This window comes from Coregonus clupeaformis, chromosome 22 (genome assembly GCF_020615455.1).
Source record: "Coregonus clupeaformis isolate EN_2021a chromosome 22, ASM2061545v1, whole genome shotgun sequence".
NCBI classification, from domain to species: Eukaryota; Metazoa; Chordata; class Actinopteri; order Salmoniformes; family Salmonidae; genus Coregonus; species Coregonus clupeaformis.
In genome coordinates this window covers 1076000-1102717 of record NC_059213.1, presented here as the reverse complement: position 1 = coordinate 1102717, position 26718 = coordinate 1076000, and the positions used below count along the sequence as shown (strand labels likewise).

General features: G+C 43.9%; 1 protein-coding gene across 3 annotated transcripts; it reads left to right on the top strand.

The window, feature by feature from the left end:
- The first annotated feature begins 1673 nt into the window (after nt 1-1673).
- smad1 (SMAD family member 1) lies at nt 1674-22528 on the top strand. 3 transcript variants are annotated; one of them, XM_041843279.2, is made up of 7 exons: nt 1674-1746; nt 14015-14643; nt 17656-17937; nt 19052-19168; nt 21233-21454; nt 21871-22127; nt 22332-22528. In XM_041843279.2, exons 2-7 carry the CDS (start codon nt 14244-14246, stop codon nt 22473-22475), a joined length of 1422 nt encoding a protein of 473 aa, XP_041699213.1. In that variant the 5' UTR covers nt 1674-1746; nt 14015-14243; the 3' UTR covers nt 22476-22528. The 3 variants fall into 3 exon arrangements, with proteins under 3 accessions (XP_041699213.1, XP_041699211.1, XP_041699214.1); XM_041843277.2 differs by having other exon boundaries at nt 17656-17961; XM_041843280.2 differs by lacking the exon at nt 17656-17937.
- The last annotated feature ends 4190 nt before the right edge of the window (nt 22529-26718 follow it).

Genomic DNA, 26718 nt, shown 5'->3' with positions numbered 1-26718 from the left:
GATGCAGAGGTGTATTTTTAACTTGTGGTGATAATAGGCTTATATTCGGTCTACAGTAAGTTGGCATATTCTGGTTATTGAATATATACTGAACAAAAATATAAACGCAACATGTAAAGTGTGGATCCCATGTTTCATGAGCTGAAATAAAAGATCCTAGAAATTTTCCATACGCAAAAAAAAGCTGATTTATTTCAAATTTAGGGCACAAATTTGTTTACATCCCTGTTAGTGAGAATTTCTCCTTTGCCAAGATAATTAATCCACCTGACAGGTGTGGCATATTAATAAGTTGATTAAACTGCATGATCATTACACAGGTGCACCTTGTACTGTGGACAATAAAAGGCCACTCTAAAATGTGCAGTTTTGTCACACAATCCAATGCCGTAGATGTCTCAAGTTTTGAGGGAGCGTGCAATTGGCATGCTGACTGCAGAGCTGTTGGCAGATAATTAAATGTTCATTTCTCTACCATAAGTCACCTCCAACGTCGTTTTAGAGAATTTGGCAGTACATCCAATCAGCCTCACAACCACAGACCACGTGTAACCATGGTAGCCCAGGACCTCCACATCAGGCTTCTTCACCTGCGGGATCGTTTGAGACCAGCCACCCAGACAGCTGATGAAACTGAGGAGTATTTCTGCCTATAATAAAGCCCCTTTGTGGGGAAAAACTCATTCTGATTGGCAGGGCCTGGCTGCCAAGTGGGTGGGTCTATGCCCTCCCAAGCCCACTCATGGCTGCACCCCTGCCCAGTCATGTGAAATCCATAGATTAGGGCCTAATTTATTTATTTCAATTGACTGATTTCCGTATATGAACTGTAACTCAGTCAAATCTTTGAAATTGTTGCATGTTGCTTTTATAGTTTTGCAGATGGATTGGCACAGCTGTTTTTGTGTACATGCTTGACTGTAAGTAACTTTGAATAAAGGCGTCTGCAAAATCGCATATATTATTATATTATATATTATTTCACCAGAAGAACCTACGTTTTTATGTCGGTGAAATGCATTCACTTATAATGTATTCTATGCATTCCTTTGACAAGAAATGATCACAATCTTTATTTACCTTTATAACAGTCGTACAGTGTGTGCATATGTGTGGGCATTTTGTTGAATCAGCAATACATCAATGGCAATAAATAGATATTTCGAATAAATGCAACTGTTCATCAAAAACAGCTGTGACAATCCATCAGCAAAAATGTTAGGCTATCTAATCACAATTAATCAAACCCTCAAAAATGTTCACAGTTTCGTCAAATAAATATGATAACTGTACTTATTTTCTCATTCATGCAATTTGCATATAAAAGATGCAGCACATAACTGTATCAAGTTTTTCCAATTAAAGTATCTAACGACAATAACTCATGTGCTTCAAACATAGGATTCAGATGAGTATATAGTCCTCTACAATCAACTTGGTGCTCCACTAAAGAGAGTCTCCACTGCCAAAATAGCAAAAGAGCTAGCCCTCCTTTAAAAAACTCCACGAAAGGATACATTGTTTTATAGTTACATAATCCATTCCACAGTGCATGAAAATGTTAGATGTGTAAAAGTAGGTCTTGTTATTCACGGACCGCCCCAAACTGTATCCCGCGGCATGATACTGGCGCTCGGCGGAGGGTGCGACGGCTCCGCGACTCACTGACGCCAGCGCGAATAGACCGAAGACAGGCAGCTGTATAGTATGGAAGCTTTGAGAGCGAGCTTGATAGCGGTTTATAAGGTACTGTAAACTGTATTTTTCACCCGTCAAAACATAAACAACCTTGGGGGAATGAGTATGTTCGGTTGACTATATCTATTGTTTATAAAAAATTATAATAATTAGCATTTGCAACTTTTAAAAAGGGATAGTGAAAGTGTCTTTTGAGGCTTCAAACTTTTCTGTCTATCATATTTGGCATTAGAGATTGATTGGCAATTAGTATAATGTGGGATTCATTTTATATTTGTAACATTGTATCATCCTGATTGTAGTGTATTCTACAGTTGGAACACATACTTGTAAACAATATTAATAGCGTGCAGAATGTGTGAATTTCAATGTGTGTGCAGTCAGTCTACTTTGATGATTAACCTTTGTGATGCATTGTGTTGGTATGATGTTTGACATCAGTCTGTCCATCTGTATTTGTTGTGGTTATATCTAATATGCTACTGATGTAGGCCTCTTGTACTCAGAAATAAGATCAACATCCGATATCAGATTTGTGACACACATATTTACTTTCCATCTGTAAATGTTTGAGGGATTGATAATGAGGTGTGTTTGCTTCAGGCTAAAGCTTTATATGCAGATTATTTGATTGATGTTCATGCATCATGCATGTAGCAGCAAAACCAAGATGTGCGAGATTTATTAACAGTGATCTTCATCTCAATGTCAGTGTAAATTTGAAGGGAAGCTGTGTCTTTCAGGGCTAAATGACTTGATTTCAATAATCAACATAGGCTATCTATCTTCTCCATCTTGTGTGTGTTTGCGTGCACCTGCACATGCATGTGTGTGTGTGTGTTCCATGTCTCATGGATGCAGAGCGAGCCTGTGTGTGTGTGAGACCCTGAGCAGCAGGGCCAGATCTCCTGACATCATTGAAGATGACATATCAGATTACTCAAAGGGCTGGAATTTGTCCTTGTCCATGATTTAGTACAATTGTTGAATCCTTCTGCATTCTTGTCAAATTCAGCTTTGTGTTTTATTATAGATGAACAATTTGTTTCTGTTTTCTTTGCGGGGCACACTGTAGAGTTTGTCAGTTTGCCTTTATTCAATCTTTTAAATTGATATAACGATTGTGATGCAACGCCTGTGTTACATAGTTTATAAAGATAGGTCTGATGCTTATAACAGATAGATGGTAGGTTTGCTAAAGACAGGATAATGGAAGGAGTGAAAGGGACAAGTCTACTGTATCGCTAAATCCTAGTATTGATAGTGATAAGTATTTTAAGAAGTATTTTTCATTACAGTTCTACTGTGTAGTTAACACTGTGAAAATTAGTCCAGTCTTAGTTATGACATTTAGTCTAGATCTTATACAGAGGGAATAGCACATTAGCAAGAGCACATTTCTCAGTTCCTCTTCTGGTAATCTATAGGTGGACATCTCCTGTATTCAGTCTGGGACAGCACATGGTGGACTTGGAGAGACATGTCCCCCTTATAGGAATAAACATCAGTTAACCACGTTCCAGTCTCCAGCCATAACATCATTCTCAGTTCAGACAGAGGCATCCTCAGAATAGCCCTTCTCTATATGTCTCTGACCCATCTCATCCCAGACCCCTCATGATGTGTTGGCCTGAAGTGTCCTCCCGACTGCCCCAACCACCATAAACACAACACTTACCCCAAATGCCTGGGATGGTTGGGATAGCTGATTGAAACACCATGTGTTGGTTACAGTGGGTGAGTTATGTCTGTGGCTAATGTGAGGTGTGGTGGATATGTGTGTGTGTGTGTGTGTGATAACTGACCCTAGATTTGTGTAGTCCTCCCAGGTCAATGCTGTGTCTAGTTGCCAAGGGCAACACCTCCGTCTGAGAGTCTGTCTGGTTATTTCTGACTACTGAAGAGACCGTATGTTTGTTTGTGTGTCGTGTGTCGTGGGTAGGCCTAGTTCGTGAGGGCTTGCTTGCCGAAACACTTTATCTTGGTTGCTTTGAATTTTGATATCCAATTTTTGCACTTGATGACTGTTATTTGTGTATTAATGAACATATAATAATTGTAATAGGTGGGTCAGGCCACACAGAGTGAGAGGGAGACAGCACAACCAGGCCATACAGTCACTATTTGTGTTTGGCTGCTGAGCTGACAGTTAGAGGGAACACTCCTGTGTGAAGTGGAAGGTTTACACCAAGAGGCTAGACAGTGTGTGTATTAACAAGAATTTGCGTACCCCTTCTCACTCCTTCCTCTTTCCTCTCTCTGTCTCTCTTCACTCTTTTTCTCTCTCTCAGACACACTTGCACACACACACACACGCACGCACGCACGCACACACACACACACACACACACACACACACACACACACACACACACACACACACACACACACACACACTCTCTGCCCCCCCACCCCCTCATCTCCCATCCCTCTCTCCTCTCATCTTTATCTCTCTCCATCTCTTCATCCCTCTCTCCTCTCATCTTTATCGCTCTCCATCTCTTTATTCCTCTCTCCATCCACTCCTTCCTTTATAGCCAGCGACTCAATTGAGTGGGGGCTAATGGAGGCCCCGTCCAGGCCCTGCTGATAAATAATGTAACTTCTTTATAATGCCTGGTCTCTGGGGAGAGAGCAGAGAGCATCATTACTGGCTCCTCATCCTACAGCCCCGGCCCCTAAATTGATTAACAGCACTGACCGAAGCAGCTAGCGCAAAATGATCAATGGGGTTGGTAGGGATTGGTTGCTTGCAGCTAGCGCAGGCTCGGAACGGCACAGGTCAGGCTAACAGGCCTTGTCAATGACACGTGATCATGGGCTAACCTATTAGATCCCACTGACTCCCATTAATTCTGCCTGGCTATGCTAACTACTCACTAACGGGTTAGCGTTAGCGGCGGTTAGCTCGCTAACCCAATACAGGCTGAATGAATGGCAGGCAAGGGCGGTAGATAGATAGCGCTGCCCGGGCACTTTTATGGAGCTCTTGTGTAAATGGCGGTGTGTGTTTCAGCTTAAATGGGCAGGGGGGGGTAAGAGTGGAACCTGTCCGCTTCAGATATTTGTGTGATGCTTCATTGGACCCTACTTGTGTAAGAGAGAGGCGTAAGTCTGCGTCCCAAATGGCACCCTATCCTCTGGATATGACACTACTTTTGACCCATAGGGCCCATAGCACTATGTGCACTATGTAGGGAATACGGTGCCATTTGGGACACACCCTAAGTATGTGTTGGGTAAGAGAGGTTAGAGAAGGGGACGGCACGAAGAAGATGTTTGGGAGGTTTAGGGAAGAGAGAAAAGTGTAGGTCAGGCTTATCTTTAGGAGGGGGATCAGATATCAGATTATTACTGATCTACTGGGTCACCTGTAGTAACCAACAACCATTGATCAAATAATGACTTGTAGTAACCATTTATCCGAAAATGACTGATCTAGTTATTGTACCTGATGACTAATAAGGTGATACTGAAACCATCTAATGGTTTACTTCAGGTGACAGATCTTCTGGAGGGAATCAGATGTAGAAGAGGTGGCATTAGAGAACAACACCTTACCCATCACATTACTTTTGGTTTCTCATTTACATTTTTCCCTGTTCTCCTGTTCTCAGAACATTCTGTATAAAGCTAATGTAATAGGGGTGTAACGATTCGTTTTAACAACGATTCGATTTGTATCACGATTCGTGGTTGTCGATACGATTCAAGGACGATATTGGTTCATTTAGAACGATACGATCCGAAACGATTCAGTGACTTGAAATCGATTCAGTAACCTTTTAGCCAAAAATTCAACCAGTGTGACTGAAATAAATACCTGGATACTGGACAGTGCAGGTGAAGTTTCCTAGATTCCTGTTTCTTGTAAGGACCGCAATGGTGGCTTGATAATTTCTCGCTCGTCGGCTTCTCCTCTGTCGTCCGCCATGCTATGTTTTGTTGTCTTGGCGCCTTTGCGCTGCTGCTGGCGCGATGACGTCACGGATAGGCAGACTGAATCGAGTAATGTTTAAAGCCTTTATCATTAAAAGTGCTAAGAAAAAACATCCATATAAACAGGGGTGCACATACCTTTTTCAGTGAGTTACTCAGGTGAGTACCAGCAGATGGTGTCTGGTACTCACCCCATATGTAGCGTGGTCTTAATAAGTACAGTCTTCCTCACTGTCCTCTTCAGTGTCGCCCCCCACTGTCCTCTGCTTCAGCTTCCTGCATGGTAGATGAAGATGCTGCAGATACACCTCCCTGTCCTTGGTTGAGCCTCCGATTAGCTGTCTCCATCCACAGGTCAACAGCAAGCTTTGGGTCAAATGTCTCTGTGGTCTGCTTTGACAGGTGAATGTGCATCAGGGCTGAGAGACGAGCATGTGACAGACAAGATCTGTACTTGGTTTTTATTATGTTGAGATGTGAGAATCCCCTCTCACAAGCTGCACTGCTTAAAGGCAGTGTAAGAGACAGCTTAACCACCTTGTTGATGTTGGAATAAGCATCTGGGTTACTTGTACTTACTATTTGGACCAAGTCATACACAGAAGAGGCTCCCAGGCGTTTTCCTGCCTGCTTTAAGCGCATCCATTCTGTCACAGTGGTATCTTTGTCAAGTTGCAAGGTGGCCTCATATTTCTTGAGAATGCTGCAAACTGTTGTGTTTCCAAAACTGTGGAGGTCTTGCATTTCCTGAGGCCATGTTGAAGGATCAAATACTAAGAAATGATCACATGACTTGAGGGAGTCATATCTGATTTCAAACTCTTCAATTAACCCCCTGAGTAAGTGTGTCTTGTCTCTGTCAGCATCAGCATTGGAAACAGTGTGTGCCCTGTGGCTTTCACCATCAAGCAGAAGTGTGAACTGTCCAATGGCCACCATGAGTTCATCCTTACATTCTCCAATGGTCAGCTTTTCCTTCTGAAACCTAATGGATGTGGTCTTCAAAATGTTGCAAATGTCAAGCATGTTTGACAGAAAGCACTGAAAACGCTCTGTGCAGATATGCTGCAAGTCACTTATCACTCGTAACCAGTTGCATTTTAATGGCTGGCAATAGTCTTGATATTTTTAACAGTGTTTCATGCCTCCATGCAGACCATCTGGTATTATGAAACTTACCCAGTTCCACAAAGGAGATCTTATTTTCTTCACATAGCTTTATTCAGTGCAGCAGTTTTTTTTGCTCCACCTTTTTGTAAATAAAACTGCAGCAGCTTGACCACAGAGCGATGAAATGTCTCACAGTAAGGAACGTTGCGATCAGCTGATTTCGCGCAATTCTCCAGTGTGTGTGCGGTGCACAGAATGTGCACAAGGGAGTCTCCAACTGCAGCATGTTGCCGGAGTTTTGGCACAACGCCGTTGTAGATACCTACGTTGACAGCAGCCCCGTCTGTGCACACAGCGACCAACTTTGTTGTCCAGTCATCCAAGCCTGTGTCCTGGAAAAGTCTCACAAGTCCGTCTGTTATGGCCTGTGCGGTTCGGTCAGCACCCAATTCAATCAGTCCAATAAAGTCCGAAGTAAACTCTCCGTTGCTGGACACAGACACAATGTAAACTATTTCCTGCTCAGTTTTTGTGATGTCCTCAGATCCATCAAAAAGCAGCCCCCAAAATTCAGCAGACTGCAACTTGGCTCGTAACTCCCCGCTGATGGTGTGAGCGATGCTCTGCATGATCCGTGTGCCCCCTTCACGTGAATGATATGCACCTCCGACATTTACTCCTAGCCGCTTCAGTAAAGGAACATCCTCAGAATAGGAAGACATGGGACGTGCGTGTTTAGCTTTATGGAAAGAGAAAAATATTAAACAGAGCTTGCCGCTGTTCTTCATTCAGCTTGTCTCGCCATCTGGCAAGTGGGCGACTGGACATTTATTCTCGGCTAGCTTTTAGCAATGGCTTGCGCCACATTCGTGTGCTCCTTGCTCTTTTCATGTTTGTCAAATAAAGGATGGTTGAAATTCTTTGGGCCTTTATAAAATGCACCTGTTTTGTCTGCTAGATGTGGATTTGAGCGGCAAATCTTGCACCACATTTCAGTGCGCTCATCGTTAGCTTCAAGCCACTGCACATCTTGGAGCCACTTTTCCGAAAAAAATTATTTTCTTCGGCTCTGGCTCCAGTTGGCGTTTCTTTGTAGGTGGCGAAACGCCAAAGAAGCTGCTTAATGTCTGTTGCTTTTTGGACATCCCTGACAGTAGTTGACAAGCAACATGTCATGTGTAAGGTTAGATGAGAAGATCGGTCAAGTACGCAAAGGCGCGTAGTAACACAAGTGGCATTACGCATTCCTGATTTTTGTCGCGCTTGCGTATCTGCGTACCAGTTATGTGCACCCCTGCATATAAAGTCTGACGTGCTTAAATCCAATGGGTTATTTCCTAGTATCGATACAATCGATTTATTACATTTTAAAACCATGTTAGATCGATATATGTTGTCCAAAAGGCCAACTCGCCGAGCACAGATCGATGTAGTTGGATCATAGGAATATAAATCGATACATCGATGTAGTAGATGGATCGTTACACCCCTATAATGTAAGATTATCAGAGTAGCCCAAACTGTCCCCCATTCTATACAGTCCAGAGTAGGGCAAACACCGGCCCCATTCTATACAGTCCAGAGTAGGGCAAACACCGGCCCCATTCTATACAGTCCAGAGTAGGGCAAACACCGGCCCCATTCTATACAGTCCAGAGTAGGGCAAACACCGGCCCCATTCTATACAGTCCAGAGTAGGGCAAACACCGGCCCCATTCTATACAGTCCAGAGTAGGGCAAACACCGGCCCCATTCTATACAGTCCAGAGTAGGGCAAACACCGGCCCCATTCTATACAGTCCAGAGTAGGGCAAACACCGGCCCCATTCTATACAGTCCAGAGTAGGGCAAACACCGGCCCCATTCTATACAATCCAGAGTAGGGCAAACACCGGCCCCATTCTATACAGTCCAGAGTAGGGCAAACACCGGCCCCATTCTATTTTGACTGGTCCACAGACAACCCCAAATGAGCATTGTCTGTCTCAAGCATAAATACAATCCCATTTTGACCTTTTATATAACTTTGGTCAAACTCTGGTCAAACAGTGGCCATATATTGGTCATACGTTATAGATCCTCCTCAGGTTGGAGATTAGTAGATTCTAATGATGGCAATTGACGAATGAAACGTCATGTTTTTTTTACTGAAATAGCTAAATAAAACATACAATTTTTAACTGTGAGCGAAAGTCACACTTATTCCCTTCAGATTCTCAGGTTTGGAAATACATTTACATTTACATTTTAGTCATTTAGCAGACGCTCTTATCCAGAGCGAAATACCCAAGTAGAGTCTGGACTGGAGAGATCTAGAAGATCTAATCCAAGTGTATGATGTTGTTGACAGTAGGTGATTGTGGAGAGAGGTCTGACTGTCCAGATGTTCCAGTTACAGTCTATCGCGCTCTACTTTCCTGGAATCCTCCATCTGAATTGGATTACAAGTTGTTTTTTTGCAGCTGGTCTGGAGCATGTGGTGTGATGGTCTGTCGATGACTGACTGTCTGACTGACTGTCTGAGTGACTGCCTAACTATCTGACTGTCTGACTGACTGTCTGAGTGACTGCCTAACTATCTGACTGTCTGACTGACTGTCTGAGTGACTGCCTAACTATCTGACTGTCTGACTGACTGTCTGAGTGACTGCCTAACTATCTGACTGTCTGACTGACTGTCTGAGTGACTGCCTAACTATCTGACTGTCTGACTGACTGTCTGAGTGACTGCCTAACTATCTGACTGTCTGACTGACTGTCTGAGTGACTGCCTAACTATCTGACTGTCTGACTGACTGTCTGAGTGACTGCCTAACTATCTGACTGTCTGACTGACTGTCTGAGTGACTGCCTAACTATCTGACTGTCTGACTGACTGACTGAGTGACTGCCTAACTATCTGACTGTCTGACTGACTGACTGTCTGAGTGACTGCCTAACTATCTGACTGTCTGACTGACTGACTGAGTGACTGCCTAACTATCTGACTGTCTGACTGACTGACTGTCTGAGTGACTGCCTAACTATCTGACTGTCTGACTGACTGACTGTCTGAGTGACTGCCTAACTATCTGACTGTCTGACTGACTGTCTGAGTGACTGCCTAACTATCTGACTGTCTGACTGACTGTCTGAGTGACTGCCTAACTATCTGACTGTCTGACTGACTGTCTGAGTGACTGCCTAACTATCTGACTGTCTGACTGACTGACTGAGTGACTGCCTAACTATCTGACTGTCTGACTGACTGACTGTCTGAGTGACTGCCTAACTATCTGACTGTCTGACTGACTGACTGTCTGAGTGACTGCCTAACTATCTGACTGTCTGACTGACTGACTGTCTGAGTGACTGCCTAACTATCTGATGTCTGACTGACTGACTGTCTGAGTGACTGCCTAACTATCTGACTGTCTGACTGACTGACTGAGTGTATGTCTGACTGACTGACTGTCTGAGTGACTGACTAACTGTCTGACTGACTGTTTGACTGTCTGACTGACCCATCAAAGCAGGGTTGTGTTTGAGATTGACAGACAAGAGCTGCCTTTTGTCTTGAGTTGTGTATCATTGCTTCTTTTGACCTTTCTCTCCTTCTCTGTTCATGGAAAGGGAATCTCATCCCAGAATGGTGGGAAAACCAGTAAGAGAGAGAATGGTTTATTTCAAATTCAATAAGGCAACATTACATAGTATCAATGGCAGCTAATGCTGAATTATTTGACACAATTTGCAAAAGTCATTAATACACAATAAAATCTACAACTTAAAAATGCATATTTTCTTGAAAAATGCTCTGGGTATCGTATATGTACACTGCACAGGAGGTTGGTGGCACCTTCATTGGGGAGGACATGCTCGTGGTAATGGCTGGAATGGAATTAGTGGAATGGTATCAAACACATGGTTTCCATGCGTTTGATTCCATTCCACTTGCTCCTTTCCAGCCATTATTATGAGCCGTCCTCCCCTCAGCAGCCTCCACTGGTATACAGAACACATGTAAAGGTCAGGTAAAGGTCACATAACAACACTGAGACAACGTTTTTACCCTCCCTTTCCAATCCTAACCCTTCCCATCCCCCTGTCCACCCATGGAGAGGTCGTCAACCCTATAGGAGATGTGCTGCCCACCATGAGAGAGCGAGAGAGAGAGAGAGAGAGAGAGAGAGAGAGAGAGAGAGAGAGAGAGAGAGAGAGGAAACATATGTCCTCTTCTTCAGTCCTCTGATTGTTCTCAGAGACGGAGTGATAGATCCCATAGCTACTTCCTCCCATATGGCTGAAACACAATGCTTCTCCAATGTGGCATCATGGGAGTGGGCCTGGCCCTGGTCAGCAGAAGGCCACACAGAGGATATCTGCCCTCAAACCCAGGTTTCCCTTGAAGTAGCTCATCTCTCTCTCTCTCTCTCTCTCTCTCTCTCTCTCTCTCTCTCTCTCTCTCTCTCTCTCTCTCTCTCTCTCTCTCTCTCTCTCTCTCTCTCTCTCTCTCTCTCTCTCACACACGCACATGAGCACGTGCACATACACCAAAACACATGCCTTCGCATACACACCTCTCCCCTCCCCTTACACCGCTTTTTAAATTAGCAAATGTGATTGGGCGGCTAGGCTAAATATAGGAGGAGCTTTCAGCTTTCCTGTCAGCGTGGTTAGCAATAGCAGGCCTCCAATGACACCTCACCTTACCGCCAGACACACACACACACACACATCCTCCCAGCTGTTGTAAACAACACCTGTTCTCACAGAACGATCACTGCCTGTTTGTCTCTAGTAGTAGTAGTACAGCAGCAGTAGTAGTGGTAGTAGTAGTAGTAGTAGTAGCAATATAGTAGTAGTAGTAGTAGTAGTAGTAGTAGTAGTAGTAGTAGTAGTAGTAGTAGTAGTAGCAGCAGCAGCAGTAATATTAGTAGTAGCAGGAGTAGTAGTAGTAGCAGGAGTAGAAGTAGTAGTATTAGTAGTAGCAGTAGTAGTAGTAGTAGTAGTAGTAGTAGTAGTAGCAGGAGTAGTAGTAGTAGTAGTAGTAGTAGTAGTAGCAATATAGTAGTAGTAGTAGTAGTAGTAGCAGTAGTAGTAGTAGTAGTAGTAGCAGCAGCAGCAGTAATATTAGTAGTAGCAGGAGTAGTAGTAGTAGCAGGAGTAGTAGTAGTAGTATTAGTAGTAGCAGTAGTAGTAGTAGTAGTAGTAGTAGTAGTAGTAGTAGCAGGAGTAGTAGTAGTAGTAGCAGTAGTAGTAGCAGTAATATAGTAGTAGTAGTAGTAGTAGTAGTAGTAGTAGTAGTAGTAGTACTCGTAGCAGTAGAAGTACTACTAGTAGTAGTAGTAGTAGCAGTAGTACTAGTAGTAGTAGAAGCAGCAGTAGTACTAGTAGTACTTGTAGCAGTAGTAGTAGCAGCAGTAGTAGCAGTAGAAGTACTAGTAGTAGTAGTAGCAGTAGTAGTAGTAGCAGTAGTAGTAGTAGTAGTAGTAGTAGCAGCAGCAGTAGTAGCAGTAGTATTAGCAGTTGTAGTAGTAGTAGCAGCAGCAGTAGTACTAGTAGCAGTAGTAGTAGTACTAGTAGTAGTAGCAGTAGTAGTAGTAGCAGCAGTAGTAGTAGTACTACTATTAGCAGTAGTAGTAGTGGTACTAGTAGTAGTAGTAGTAGTAGTACTACTAGTAGTAGTAGCAGTAGTAGTAGCAGTAGTAGTAGTACTAGTAGCAGTAGTAGTAGTACTATTAGCAGTAGTAGTAGTAGTAGTAGTAGTAGCAGCAGCAGCAGCAGTAGCAGTAGCAGTAGTAGTAGTAGTAGTAGCAGCAGCAGTAGCAGCAGTAGTAGTGGTAGTAGCAGTAGCAACAGTAGTAGTAGTAGTAGAAGTAGTTGCAGTAGTAGTAGTAGTAGTAGCAGTAATATAGTAGTAGTAGTAGCAGTAGTAGCAGTAGTAGTAGTAGTAGTAGTAGCAGCAGTAATATATTAGTAGCAGTAGTAGTAGTAGTAGTAGTAGTAGCAGTAGTAATAGTATGCCACACATACAGTAGCACATACAGAGAGACATGGCTATCACAATGGTTAAAAATAACCCTCTGCGTTGTGTGAAAGGCGAAGATTGCAGACTGGTGAAAAAAGAGAGGAAGGTTGATTATGTTTTTGTTTCTGGTAATAGGAAATCTAATCTGTTGCTGTATTTAATGTCACAGAGCTAGCCTAGTCTCTGACTCAGTGGTAATACAAATATGATATTTGTGTGTGTGTGTGTGTGTATTTTTGTCGTGGTGGATAGATATATAATGTTTACAATGAAATGGATGCACAATAAAGCAGAGATTTATGTGGGTACCTGAAAAGTGAGTAGGCTACACTATCCTCAACCGAAATGCTACTTGCTTCCATCACTGCTGATATCTTCAGAAGGAGTATGAACTATTGAGTCCCTGGTCTCATATTTCCACTCCAGAAGGAGAAAGTGGGCTCGTTTCTCCTGGTGAATTGGTATCGGAGGACCTCAGTGAATGGGGCACATTTATCCTGAATTTCACCATGCATTTCCTCTTTTATTGGCCTGGATGTCGCTAGCTGATTCCTGCACTTAAAGCTGTTTGTTGCTGGGTGTTTTATAAAACATATAGTCAATAAAGTTCTGTTTACTTTCATTTTCGGCCAAATTTTAGCTTAACAATTCTGCTTCGTTGGTCCAATTCTATTTATGTTTTATGTGTATTTTCTTGATCAACTAAATCATTTGGATAATGAATGTTATTGGATAATGCAGATAATTCTATGTAACTGCCCCCATTGATATGGCAGAGTTCTATGATCTAATGTCCTTTCTAGCATACTTCCAAGAATGCATGCCCAATACATGATTTCATTCTACATAGTTTGCTAGTGTTGATATTGAAACAGAGATCTCTCTGAGTGACATTTGAGAGTGGTTATGTGACGGTAACAGGGCCTTGTGTACAGGAAGTTATTTGGAGAATGGCTGCTGACTGTAGTGGGACGGTGTTCATTGTCACCCCACTGCTGTCAATTCCCAGAAGTCATGACACAGTGACATCATTGGCCCTCTCTCCTCGCCAATGTTGTTCTGCTAATAGACTGCATCACTCCGTTTCCTTTGGAGGGTTGCTAGTTGCTTTCCAGGCAGGATTAGTGGGAACACTGATATCTCTTCCTTCAACTGTCCACTTGAAGGGAATCTGTTGAAGTCTGTCTGTCTATGTTAGAAGTGTTATGGATCTCGTTAGCGTTGGTTTAATCTTCTCCTCCATCTTCCTCCTCCTAGGTATCCTGTTCAGAAGTTCTGTCCTGAAGCTTTGAGGACCGAGGACTACCCAGCAACCCTGCCATCTCAATCAGTGTCACCCCCCAAAAAAAGAACAGCAGCTTTTAACCTCCAACTTTTTCCTTCACCAAGTGGACTATCTCTGTATTGTAAAACCCACCCCTGCACACTCACGTGTAACGTCCCAACAACGCCACGGTCGCAAGAGGCGACAGACACGAACGTCACCATGAACGTCACGTCTCTGTTCTCCTTCACCAGCCCGGCCGTCAAGCGCCTCCTCGGCTGGAAACAGGGAGACGAAGAGGAAAAATGGGCGGAGAAAGCCGTAGACGCGTTGGTGAAGAAACTGAAGAAGAAGAAGGGAGCGATGGAGGAGTTGGAGAGGGCTCTGAGCTGCCCGGGTCAGCCCAGTAACTGTGTCACCATCCCTCGTTCCCTGGACGGGAGACTTCAGGTGTCCCACAGGAAGGGCTTACCCCATGTGATCTACTGCAGGGTGTGGAGGTGGCCCGACCTGCAGTCTCATCATGAGCTCAAGGCTCTGGAGTGCTGTGAGTACCCGTTTGGCGCCAAGCAGAAGGACGTCTGTATCAACCCGTACCATTACAAGAGAGTGGACAGTCCAGGTGAGTGGGGGGGGGGACATTGAAGCACTAGAGGGTTTTTATGTTGTGCTGAAAAGTCAACGTAAAATTATCATCTGGGATGATATGCTTTTTTATTATGTTTTGTGTAAATATATCTAATGTTTTTCCACTAGATCTTTCCAGCCTAATTCCCATTTACTGTATGTTTGATTTATGATACCCTTTCAAAATGTGTTGTGATAGTCCATACTTTTCCTATGAACCTTCACATCGCTCTTGAACATGAACCATTCATGGTGAACCATACAAATGACCCTAAACATAACCCATAACATACCCACCCCAGCAGCCTGTTCCTCCCCTATCATCAGCCGTATGTTCTCTCTTCTCTCGTCGTGGCTTTCCCCTTCCCATGGTTTCTGCAGACGTTCACTTATTTTTTCTCCCTTTTCCCCTTTCATATCCTCCCCATGTCAGCCAGGTGCTCTAATCTGTCTGAACTGAGACACATGAGAAAAGAACAACCACCACAGACTATTGATATGCCTCAGAAATCTCAGCTGTGTGTGTGCTTGCGTGCGTGTACTGTATTTATGCGTGTGTGCGCGTGTGCCTGTATGTGTGCGTGTGCATGTGTATGTATGTGTGTGTGTGTGTGTGTGTGTGTGAAACCGAAATATATTTGTTTCCCTAATAGACAGGGGACATCAAATGTCCTCTTTTGTCTGTCTGCTAAGCAGAAGATGAGGCCCAGCTGACTAGACAGAAACAGCTGTCCACAGGGTGCTACAGGAAGGGGGGCGAGTGTGTTTCAGTGTGTGTGTGTGTGTGTGTGTGTGTGTGTGTGTGTGTGTGTGTGTGTGTGTGTGTGTGTGTGTGTGTGTGTGTGTGTGTGTGTGTGTGTGTGTGTGTGTGTGTGTGTGTGTGTGTGTGTGTGTGTGTGTGTGTGTGTGTGTGTGTGTGTGTGTGTGTGTGTGTGTGTGTGTGTGTGTGTGTGTGTGTGTGTGTGTGTGTGTGTGTGTGTGTGTGTGTGTGTGTGTGCGTGCGTGCGTGTGTGTGTAACAGGAAATTCCAGCCGGGGGAGAATGAGGGCTTTGTTTTTGGCGTGCTCTGTGCGGCCGGTCGGGCCGGGGAACACACACACACACACACACAGACACACACACACACACATACACACACACACACACGTGGTGTTTCTCTGAGGAAGAAGGGGACAGGAAGCCACACACAATGGGAGGAAGGAGTGGATGCCCGCCTCACACACTTGTTTTAACAACTGGGCTGTAGCACCTGTCTGTCCACACCTCCCCCCACCACCCACACACACACACCCACACACACACACCCACACACACACACAGACACACACAGACACACACACACACACACACAGACACACACACACACACACACACACACACACACACACACACACACACACACACACACACACACACACACACACACACACACACACACACACACACACACACAGACAGAGCTATTCCCAAAGCAGTAACACCAGGATAGAACAGATAACATGAAACGCCCTGACACTAGTCTTATATAGAACAATAGCCAGGGTTCAGACTCAACCTTTTTTTAAACGTTCAAACTAAATTTGTCAACAAAATATGCTGTAATTAGAATTTAAAACACAACTTTTGACCAGTAATCTTTCTCATTATAGCATTTTATTGGGAAAGGGGAGACCTAGTCAGTTGCACAACTGAATGCATTCAACCGAAATGTGTCTTTCGCTTTTATCCCAACCCCTCTGAATCAGAGAGGTGTGGGGGGCTGCATTAATTGACATCATCAGCACCTGGGGAGCAGTTGTTGTTGGGGGTTAACTAACTGCCTTGCTCAAGGGCAGAACGGCAGATTTTTTCACCTTGCCAGCTTGGAGATTTGAACCAGTGACCTTTCAGATTACTATCCCAACGCTCTTAACCGCTAGGCTACCTGCCACCATTGACAACACTCTTAGTTCCACTATTAGTTCAGTATTATTTAATTATATATTTATTACCAATTTATGGATATCGGTGGAACAGATCTCTAGTGGTTTATATCTGATCTCATACCTCTGAATGGTCCTCACATCACCAATTAGCCACAAATATTTCCCCCCAAGTGATAGATTCTTCATAAAGGGACTCACTCACCTCTGAGATGTTTTCTCTGAACAGAATGTCTGGTACAGAGGCCAAAAACTGCTGGCTAAACCAACACTCTGCAAGCTGCAATTCCAAAAATGCAGGGGCATCTGCAAATGTGCACAGCGAATAGAGAGAGAGAGGGAGGAGGGATAGAGAGAGAGACACAGAGAGAAAGAGAGAGGCTTTTTATGATGCTGTAATTAAAGAACTCTGTCCATCCTGGCTCTGTGTGTGTGTGTGTGTGTGTGTGTGTGTGTGTGTGTGTGTGTGTGTGTGTGTGTGTGTGTGTGCGCGCGCTAACTGGACTCATGGGGCTTAGGGACACAAAGAGAGGGCTAACCCCTTACCCTCGCTACCCCCAATACCCTTGCTAGCAGGGTCAGCCATTGCACCATAGCAGATATTCAACTAAAAAGGCTCTGGACATCTCAATGAAACTAAATGATAAAAATAGGACTGCTGAGAGTTGTAAAGGCTAGAATATTTAATGATTGGAATATTGATTATAGAGAAGAGTGTATTTGGATGTGCCTTTCATTCAAAAGGAAACTGGCCTCACCAATTATGAATGTGTTATATAGTGTCTATCTATGCAATGGTGCAACAGACCCGGCAGACATTTTGTGCCGAATTGGGCCATAACATACAATTCAAATCAGTATAGAGATACAGAAACTGACTGTAACTAACCTTGGGTCGTGTTCATAAGAGAACACAACAGAAAACATTTAAAACATTTAACAGCAGAAAACAAACATATGTATTTCTTATTGGGCAAGTCCAGGTAGTCCCTCCCTGTTTCAGTCCGTTTTCTTCTGTTTCATGCCAACTGAACATGAACCTGATGTCCTCTCTCCTTTCCCCTCTCCTTTCCCCTCTGTCTCAGTGCTGCCCCCGGTGTTGGTCCCGCGGAATAGCGAGTTCAATGCCAAACACAGCATGCTACCACGCTTCCGCAACCCTCTGCACCAGAACGAGCCCCACATGCCCCAGAACGCCACCTTCCCAGAGTCCTTCTCCCAGGCCAACACCCAGATGAACTTCCCCCAGACACAGGCACACTCCCCTGGGGGGAACAGCTACCCCAGCTCCCCTGGTAGTGGCAGCAGTGCCACCTTCCCCCACTCCCCCACCAGCTCTGACCCAGGCAGCCCATTCCAGATGCCAGGTGAGACGCCAGGTCAGATGCCAGGTACAATTCACTAATAACTTTAATAACGTTTGGCGTGATAACAATGTATTGAATCATGCCATCACCCTCTTGGGTATCTACACTGTGTACAAAACATTATGAACACCTTCCTAATAGTGAGTTGCAGACCCTTTTTCTCAGAACAGAGTCAATTGGTCGCGGCATGGACTTTACAAGTTGTCACAAGCGTTCCACAGGGATGCTGGCCCATGTTGACTCCAATGCTTCGCACAGTTGTGTCAAGTTGGCTGGATGTTCTTTGGGTGGTGGACCATTCTTGATACACACGGGAAACTGTTATGTGAAAAACCCAGCTGCATTGCAGTTCTTGACACACTCAAACCGGTGTGCCTGGCACCTACTACGATACCCCGTTCAAAGGCACTTCAATATTTTGTCTTGCCCATTCACCCTCTGAATGGCACACATACACAATCCATGTCTCAACTGTCTCAAAATCCTTCTTTAACCTGTCTCCTCCCCTTCATCTACACTGATTGAAGTGAATTTAACAAGTGACATGAATAAGGGATCATAGCTTTCACCTGGATTCACCTGGTCAGTCTATGTCATGGAAAGAGCAGATGTTCCTAATGTTTTGTACACTCAGTGTATATGTGTGTGCTTGGCAAATGGCCGGTCCAATCTAAACAATGGAATAGGCTAAGCAGCAGTAGACTTACTGTAGGTGATGACAGGAAGTAAAGGTCGTATGACAGGAATATTCAGGTCGCTGTACTGTGTAGGTCAGCGTTTCCCAAACTCGGTCCTCGGGACCCCAAGGGGTGCACGTTTTTGTTTTTGCCATAGCACTACACAGCTGGTTCAAATTATTAAAGCTTGTTGGTTATTTGAATCAGCTGTGTAGTGCTAGGGAGAAGAAGAAAAAAACTTGCCCCCCTTGGGGTCCTGAGGACCGAGTTTGGGAAACCCTGGTGTAGGTGAAGGTGTTTTTGTCAGCATGTTGGAGTAAACCAAAGGCTCTAAAACAGATAAAGCTGGTAAGTCAATGTTCAATATAGGGTGACAGTTGGAAGACTTCTTTCTCTCTGTTTTAACCCTCTCTCCCCATCTCCTTGCCCTCCTCCAGAGACCCCCCCTCCAGCCTACATGCCCCCAGAGGAGCGGATGACTCAGGACTGCCCCCAGCCCATGGACACCAACATGATGGTCCCTGCGTTGCCCCTGGAGATCAGCAACAGGCCAGGTAATCAGCTGTGACATCACCCACTTAGAGCTGTCAGCGCCCCGCCTGCTCGTACTACAGGTGCATGGGATTTCTGGGAACACCAAGTACGCAACCATGACACGCTCTGCTTTTTATTTGTCGTGGTGAATCAAGCCCAGTTTTAATAGGCTATGTAGTTGAAAAGAACACTTGAAAAGTAGTCGTGGTTGTTGGGGTTTGTGGTAGTGTTCATTTAAGATCTCATGCATGTTGTAATGCTAGTAAGAAAAACGGATGTAGGTGCTAAATCCCTCTGTTAAAATAAGGGGTGATTAATGTGATGACTTTCAAAATTGCACATCATGGGTTGGAAAAGATTAGCTAGAAAACAATTTCCTTCATATATTCAATTAAAAGAGAATTAAAGGGGAATTTTATACGATCATTAATGCAGGGTAAAAGGAAAAATAGCATTAACGCGTATCCATTTTCAGAAAAGCAGAGTATCTCACACCATTTTGAGGCATTAGGTTTTAGATTTGAGTATGAAGAACACAAAAGCGTCAGTCTATACATGCAACCCTGAGGAAAGATCAGAGAGTCTGCAAATTAAATTTGGTCTCAGAGCAGTTTTTACGAGGCCTTTTAAAAACCTCTGGCTGATGTCATCTCTGCTGATGGTAATTAACAGAAAGCTTGTTAAGAACTTGTTAAGAATTGGCCTCACTAATTACATCCAATTTTTTTAAAATCTGAAACACTTATTTCAAATAAAAAAACCTTGTTTGCTACCACCTACCTCAACTGTGGTTCAGTCAATCGTTAGTTGCTGTGGAGATCTGGCATTCCTTCACATCACACATCTGAACAGTCAGTGCTACACAAAAGCCATGTACGCCACCAGTCATGCAGGCTATTTACATGGCAAAAGATAATGTGTCATGGGTGTTTGATTTTTGAAGTCGAAGCAATTTTAAAGTGTCTACAGCACCAAGTCTGTGGATACTTTCAGCAGCCAAGGTATTGGACAGAATTGTACAAAGTGTTTACGCTAGCTAAAACCAGTATTCCAATCTCCCTACCAATCTCCCTATACAATTGTTATGCATCCAGTTACAGTAGTATCCCCACCCACACAGATGAATATTGCAATGGGTGTGGAGAAATACTCCCTGGAAGTGGCGATTGGGGAATTTTCTGTCCTTCCCCAAGCTGCATCCTGTGCAGTGTGCTAGTGGTAGGAGAGGTTTCCATTGTGGGCCGAAAAGCATAGACCAAACCCACCTGCTGGCCACTACTCTCAGCAGAGGAAGTTAGGGAGAAGTATGCCGCTTGGATAAACTCTCCCTCCCTCAGAGAGAGGAGGCCAGCTGGCATAAAGCTCACCCAAGATACTGGGAGAGGGCACCAGGCGGGCACTGGCTTGGTCTATTGACTGACTGCTTGACTCAATAAATACTGATCCCAGACCAGACTGCCTGCAGTCAGTGACAGTATTTGATCAAGACTGGCCCTGTCCAGACTGACCACAGTCAGTCTACTGGGGTTGGATGGATTTGTCAGCATTGATTTTCTGTTTCGGTTGTATGCAAACATGACCTATAGCTTTCTGTGTACTTAGACTTACTTCACATACCACACATTTCAGACACATTTTCCACGTTTGTCATCAACATACACAACACAATTTTTTTCTCTAATCCTAGTAAAGGAAGAAGGAGATGAAAGCCTAACATCTATTATATCAAACTGCAGCTGATAGTCAGACTAGACAGACAGACAGACAGACTTGAACTTTATCAGAACACAGAACAAAAGGCCTGATGCTCATAAGCCACTCCAGTCAATCTGCGCGTGCATGCGTGTGCGTGTGTGTATAAATGTCTCACTGTGTGTGTGTGTGCGTGCCTGCGTGTGTGTCTGATCATACACACAGCTCACCCTTTCTGTGTGTGTTTGACATCCTGTACAGATGTGCAGCCGGTGGCCTACGAGGAGGCAAAACACTGGTGCTCCATAGAGTACTATGAGCTGAACAACCTCCTCCTCTCATCCCTCTCTCCTCTCCTCTCATCCCTGTGTCCTCTGCTCCCTTTGTCCTAGATGTTCAGCCGGTGGCCTACGAGGAACCTAAACACTGGTGCTCCATAGTGTACTACGAGTTGAACAACCGGGTGGGAGAGGCGTTCCAGGCCAACTCTACCAGCGTCCTGGTCGACGGCTTCACCGACCCGTCCAACAACCGCAACCGCTTCTGCCTGGGCCTCCTCTCCAACGTCAACCGCAACTCAACCATAGAGAACACCCGGCGACACATTGGCAAAGGTAAAAATGGCCATGGATGGGAACACTCTTATATTGCCTTATATTTTCCCAAATATAAGGCCCTGGACACACTGTCCACAGGACTGGTTCAATTGTTAGTGTCAATGTGTTATGGGCTGTGGACTGTGGCTAAACAGGAGTAGTGCAGTCCAATCATAAATAATTGTGTCAGCATTTTAATGGATCAATTAAGAATCCAAGCAAGTTCTACTCTACTGTACTCTACACTACTCCATTCTAGTCCCATGTAACCCTCTCTTCCCCTCTCCCCAGGAGTCCACCTGTACTACTGTACTCTACTCCATTCTAGTCCCATGTAACCCTCTCTTCCCCTCTCCCCAGGAGTCCACCTGTACTACTGTACTCTACTGTACTCCATTCTACTCCCATGTAACCCTCTCTTCCCCTCTCCCCAGGAGTCCACCTGTACTATGTGGGTGGTGAAGTGTACGCTGAATGTCTGAGTGACAGTAGCATCTTCGTCCAGAGTCGTAACTGTAACTACCACCACGGCTTCCACCCCACCACCGTCTGTAAGATCCCCAGCGGCTGCAGCCTCAAGATCTTCAACAACCAGGAGTTTGCTGAGCTGCTGGCACAGTCCGTCAACCACGGGTTTGAGGCTGTCTACGAGCTGACCAAGATGTGCACCATCCGCATGAGCTTCGTCAAGGTAACCGTCATAGACATACATCCCATAATATAGAGAATATAATGTTAAATGGTTCAGTGTGAAGGAGGTGAGGTCAGGGGCTAATCTTATGCTTTGAGATGAAGACGAGAGGATTCAAAGAATCAAGGAAATAAGATAGAGAAAGAGCCATGTTGATGATACCTGTCCCTAAATAGAATAGCTCTCTTCCTCTTGCTCTCCCAGGGCTGGGGTGCAGAGTACCACCGTCAGGACGTGACCAGCACCCCCTGCTGGATTGAGATCCACCTGCACGGCCCTCTGCAGTGGCTGGACAAAGTGCTCACTCAGATGGGCTCCCCCCACAACCCCATCTCCTCCGTGTCCTAGACTCAACTGTCCCCAGGCCCCAGGGCTGTCCAAACCCAGCATTTAGGTTCCAGTGGAGGGGTGGGAGGGGTGGGATGGGTGGGTTTCAGGGTTGGGGTCAATTCCAATTGAAGTCAGTCAATTCAGGAAGTAAACAGGAATATTAAGATAATCTGAATTAAAATTGGAATTTATTTACTGGATTGACTGAATTGAAATGGAATTGACCCCAACCCTGGTGGGTTTGTACAGACGTGGTCAAAAGTTTTGAGAATGACACAAATACTAATTTTCACAAAGTCAGCTACCTCAGTGATGATGAATGCAATTTGCATATACTCCAGAATGTCATGAAGAGTGATCAGATGAATTGCAATTAATTGCAAAGTCCCTCTTTGCCATGAAAATGAACTTAATCCCCCAAAAAACAATTCCAATGCATTTCAGCCCTGCCATAAAAGGACCAGCTGCCATCATGTCAGTGATTCTCTCGTTAACACAGGTGAGAGTGTTGACGAGGACAAGGCTGGAGATCACTCTGTCATGCTGATTGAGTTAGAATAACAGACTGGAAGCTTTAAAAGGAGGGTGGTGCTTGAAATCATTGTTCTTCCTCTGTTAACCATGGTTACCTGCAAGGAAACACGTGCCGTCATCATTGCTTTGCACAAAAAGGGCTTCACAGGCAAGGATATTGCTGCTAGTAAGATTGCACCTAAATCAACCATTTATCGGATCATCAAGAACTTCAAGGAGAGAGGTTCAATTGTTGTGAAGAAGGCATCAGGGCGCCCAAGAAAGTCCAGCAAGTGCCAGGACCGTCTCCTAAAGTTGATTCAGCTGCGGGACCGGGGCACCACCAGTGCAGAGCTTGCTCAGGAATGGCAGCAGGCAGGTGTGAGTGCATCTGCACGCACAGTGAGGCAAATACTTTTGGAGGATGGCCTGGTGTCAAGAAGGGCAGCAAAGAAGCCACTTCTCTCCAGGAAAAACATCAGGGACAGACTGATATTCTGCAAAAGGTACAGGGATTGGACTGCTGAGGACTGGGGTAAAGTAATTTTCTCTGATGAATCCCCTTTCCGATTGTTTGGGGCATCCGGAAAACACCTTGTCCGGAGAAGACAAGGTGAGCGCTACCATCAGTCCTGTGTCATGCCAACAGTAAAGCATCCTGAGACCATTCATGTGTGGGGTTGCTTCTCAGCCAAGGGAGTAGGCTCACTCACATTTTTGCCTAAGAACACATCCATTAATAAAGAATGGTACCAACACATCCTCCGAGAGCAACTTCTCCCAACCATCCAAGAACAGTTTGGTGACGACCAATGCCTTTTCTAGCATGATGGAGCACCTTGCCATAAGGCAAAAGTGATAACTAAGTGGCTTGGGGAACAAAACATCGACATTTTGGGTCCATGACCAGGAAACTCCCCAGACCTTAATCCCATTGAGAACTTGTGGTCGATCCTCAAGAGGCGGGTGAACAAACAAAAACCCACAAATTCTGACAAACTCCAAGCATTGATTATGCAAGAATGGGCTGCCATCAGTCAGGATGTGGCCCAGAAGTTAATTGACAGCATGCCAGTGCGGATTGCAGAGGTCTTGAAAAAGAAGGGTCAACACTGCACCTATTGACTCTTTGCATAAAGTTAATGTAATTGTCAATAAAAGCCTTTGACACTTATGGAATGCTTGTAATTATACTTCAGTATACCATAGTAACATCTGACAAAAATATCTCATAACACTGAAGCAGCGAACTTTGTGAAGACCAATACTTGTGTCATTCTCAAAACCTTTGACCATGACTGTACTCTACTTGAAGGATCATATCTGAAATTGGGCACATTGCAGACTGGCATGGTGGGGGCAAGGCGAGATAGAAGCATCTGGAAGATACTTGATCTTTGTGACCAACTGTAATAATTATCAATCAGACTCAGATCATTATAAACGAATCATCAATTCATCACTACGCAAAGTATCCTCCTCATCTGGGGCCCATATTCAGAAAGAGTCTGATCTAGGATCAGTTTGGCCTTTTAGATCATAATGAATATGTTTATATGGACGGGGGGTGGGGGGACCGGATCATAGATCAGCACTCTGAGACGTGAATATTGGTCCCTGATCTTGTTCCGGCAGTTTTCCATTGGAAACCCATACAGCCAGTTTCATGGGTTGTTACAACAATAATAAACGTGTACAGAATTGGAAGGATTGGAAGACAACCAATATCGCTGAAAAAAGTATATAAATGTAAAAATATTATGTTTCTTGTGAAACATATTTAGAACATATGAAGATACTGAGGTCCGTAAATACAAATGTCTCCCCCAGAACCCTAAAAATTTTGCTCTTTTTTTAGGTTTAGGCAAATAAAAAAAGTTAAAGAAAAAGACCCCTATACAAAATCCCTTTAGATTATTTACAAACCCTATCATGATGAGAAATCAGGAAAGGGCATCAGTGGGAGCGGGGCGGGAGAGTGAAGTGGGCATTGTGGGATTGTGCTCACAGGGCGTAAGATAAAATAAGTTGTACATAAATAAATATTGCTCTTCTTGTGTTACACTCGTGTTACAACTGAATTAAACGATTTTAATCGTGTTTTAGGCATACTCACCATTAGAGTAAAGTGCTGTGCAGTCAGTTTTGCAAAGCGTAGTTTGGTTTAGTGTAGCAAATCACAGTTTGGCTTGTTTAGGTAGTGACTGAAGAATTACACTATGCAGAGACAGAGACGGGCACAAGCGTAGGATAGTTCAGTTTGTCCCTAGCTGTGCATGGTACAGCAAAAAAAGAAATGTATTAATCGTAGAGTCACATAGAGCCCAACAGTGGAGTCACATAGAGCCCAACAGTGGAGGTGTCATAATACCCATAAAACCTAGCGGTCTAACAGGGAAATGGTTCCAATAGTTTTTCCACCATTCATTTTCCCATAGGGGATTTTAGAAACACTTAAAATAAGGGCTGTGTTTCGTGTAGGCTTACTCTGGCGTGACGTTTTTGATAACCATGTAAATCTCTCTCTGACAAGGTGACTTTTATCAGTATATTCGGCTCTATTTACTCTCAGATTCGAAAATGCTAATTAGCATCAAAGTAGACATCATGGAAAACTACAAATCCCTGCAAGCTCCTGCACGTCATCTCTAGCTGACACCTTTGCTAACAGGTATTGTGTCAATTTAAAACTTGCACAAGACAGTTCACAGAATTGTTCATTTAAAGAAATTTTACCAATTTATTCATTACTACTATAGCAAACATTAGATAGTTCATCCAGAGATTCTTATCTTTGCCTTGATTCGGCAGTCTCGTCCAGATCATCATGGCATTTGTAGTTCTTTATGATAGCCACATTAGCAGCTAATTAGCATTTCATTTTTGGGGGCGAATATATTGATAAAAGTCACCTTGTCCTAGAGAGATTTACATATTTATCAAAACGTCACGCCAGGGTAAGCCTACACGAAACACAGCCCTTATTTGAAGTGTTTCAAAAAATCCCCTATGGGAAAAATGTATGGTGGAAAAACAATTGCAATCACTTCCCTGTTTGTTCGCTAGGCTTTATGGGTATTGTGATTCATACTGTGGTACTCTATTGAGGATATATCTCTTCTGATACATTCTCTGATTGCATCGACTCAGCAAAACTTACTAAAAGACAGTTAATAATAAAACAATGTAAAAATGTTTTGCCTAGGCCTATTACATTTGGGCATCCTTCAGAAGTTGTTGACTGAAAAAAGGTATTCATTTCACTGCTGAGTAAGTTACTGATGGCCCTAATACATGATTTTATCGTAATATAAAAATGCAGACTGTTTTTGCCTTTCAATTATTTTAGGCTTAGAAAATCCCATCTGCTTTTAAAATGTTGTAATGATTTTTGTATTTTTTTGAACATGTTTTCTTGTTGTTTCTTGTTATCTGCACTTTCACGGATTGTTGCCTTTTCTTTTTGTTTTTTGTTTTGTTTTTTCTTTGTGCTGTTTTTGCTGAGTAGTACTCCCAGAAAGCAGTTTTATTCCATGAATATCAAGTCTCTACTGGAAGATTCAATAAATAAAGTTGTTTCGTTACCTATGGCCTCTTATTGTTTTCATTTTTAAGAATAAAAGAAAGTTAATGTCCTTGGATGTGAACACGTGTAATGTTGGTATCATACTCTACATATCGGAGTCAAGTTGAAGCTCAAGAAAGTTAAGTATAAACATTGCATAAGTGCCATTTTATGCTTGATCCG

Bases quoted from the DNA above. Each gene is read 5' to 3' on its own strand.
- smad1 (XM_041843277.2), top strand. From the start codon at position 14,244: ATGAACGTCACGTCTCTGTTCTCCTTCACCAGCCCGGCCGTCAAGCGC. The intron at 14,644-17,655 runs GTGAGTGGGGGG...CCTCTGTCTCAG, and splicing joins CAAGAGAGTGGACAGTCCAG to TGCTGCCCCCGGTGTTGGTC. The intron at 21,455-21,870 runs GTAAAAATGGCC...CCCTCTCCCCAG, and splicing joins CCGGCGACACATTGGCAAAG to GAGTCCACCTGTACTATGTG.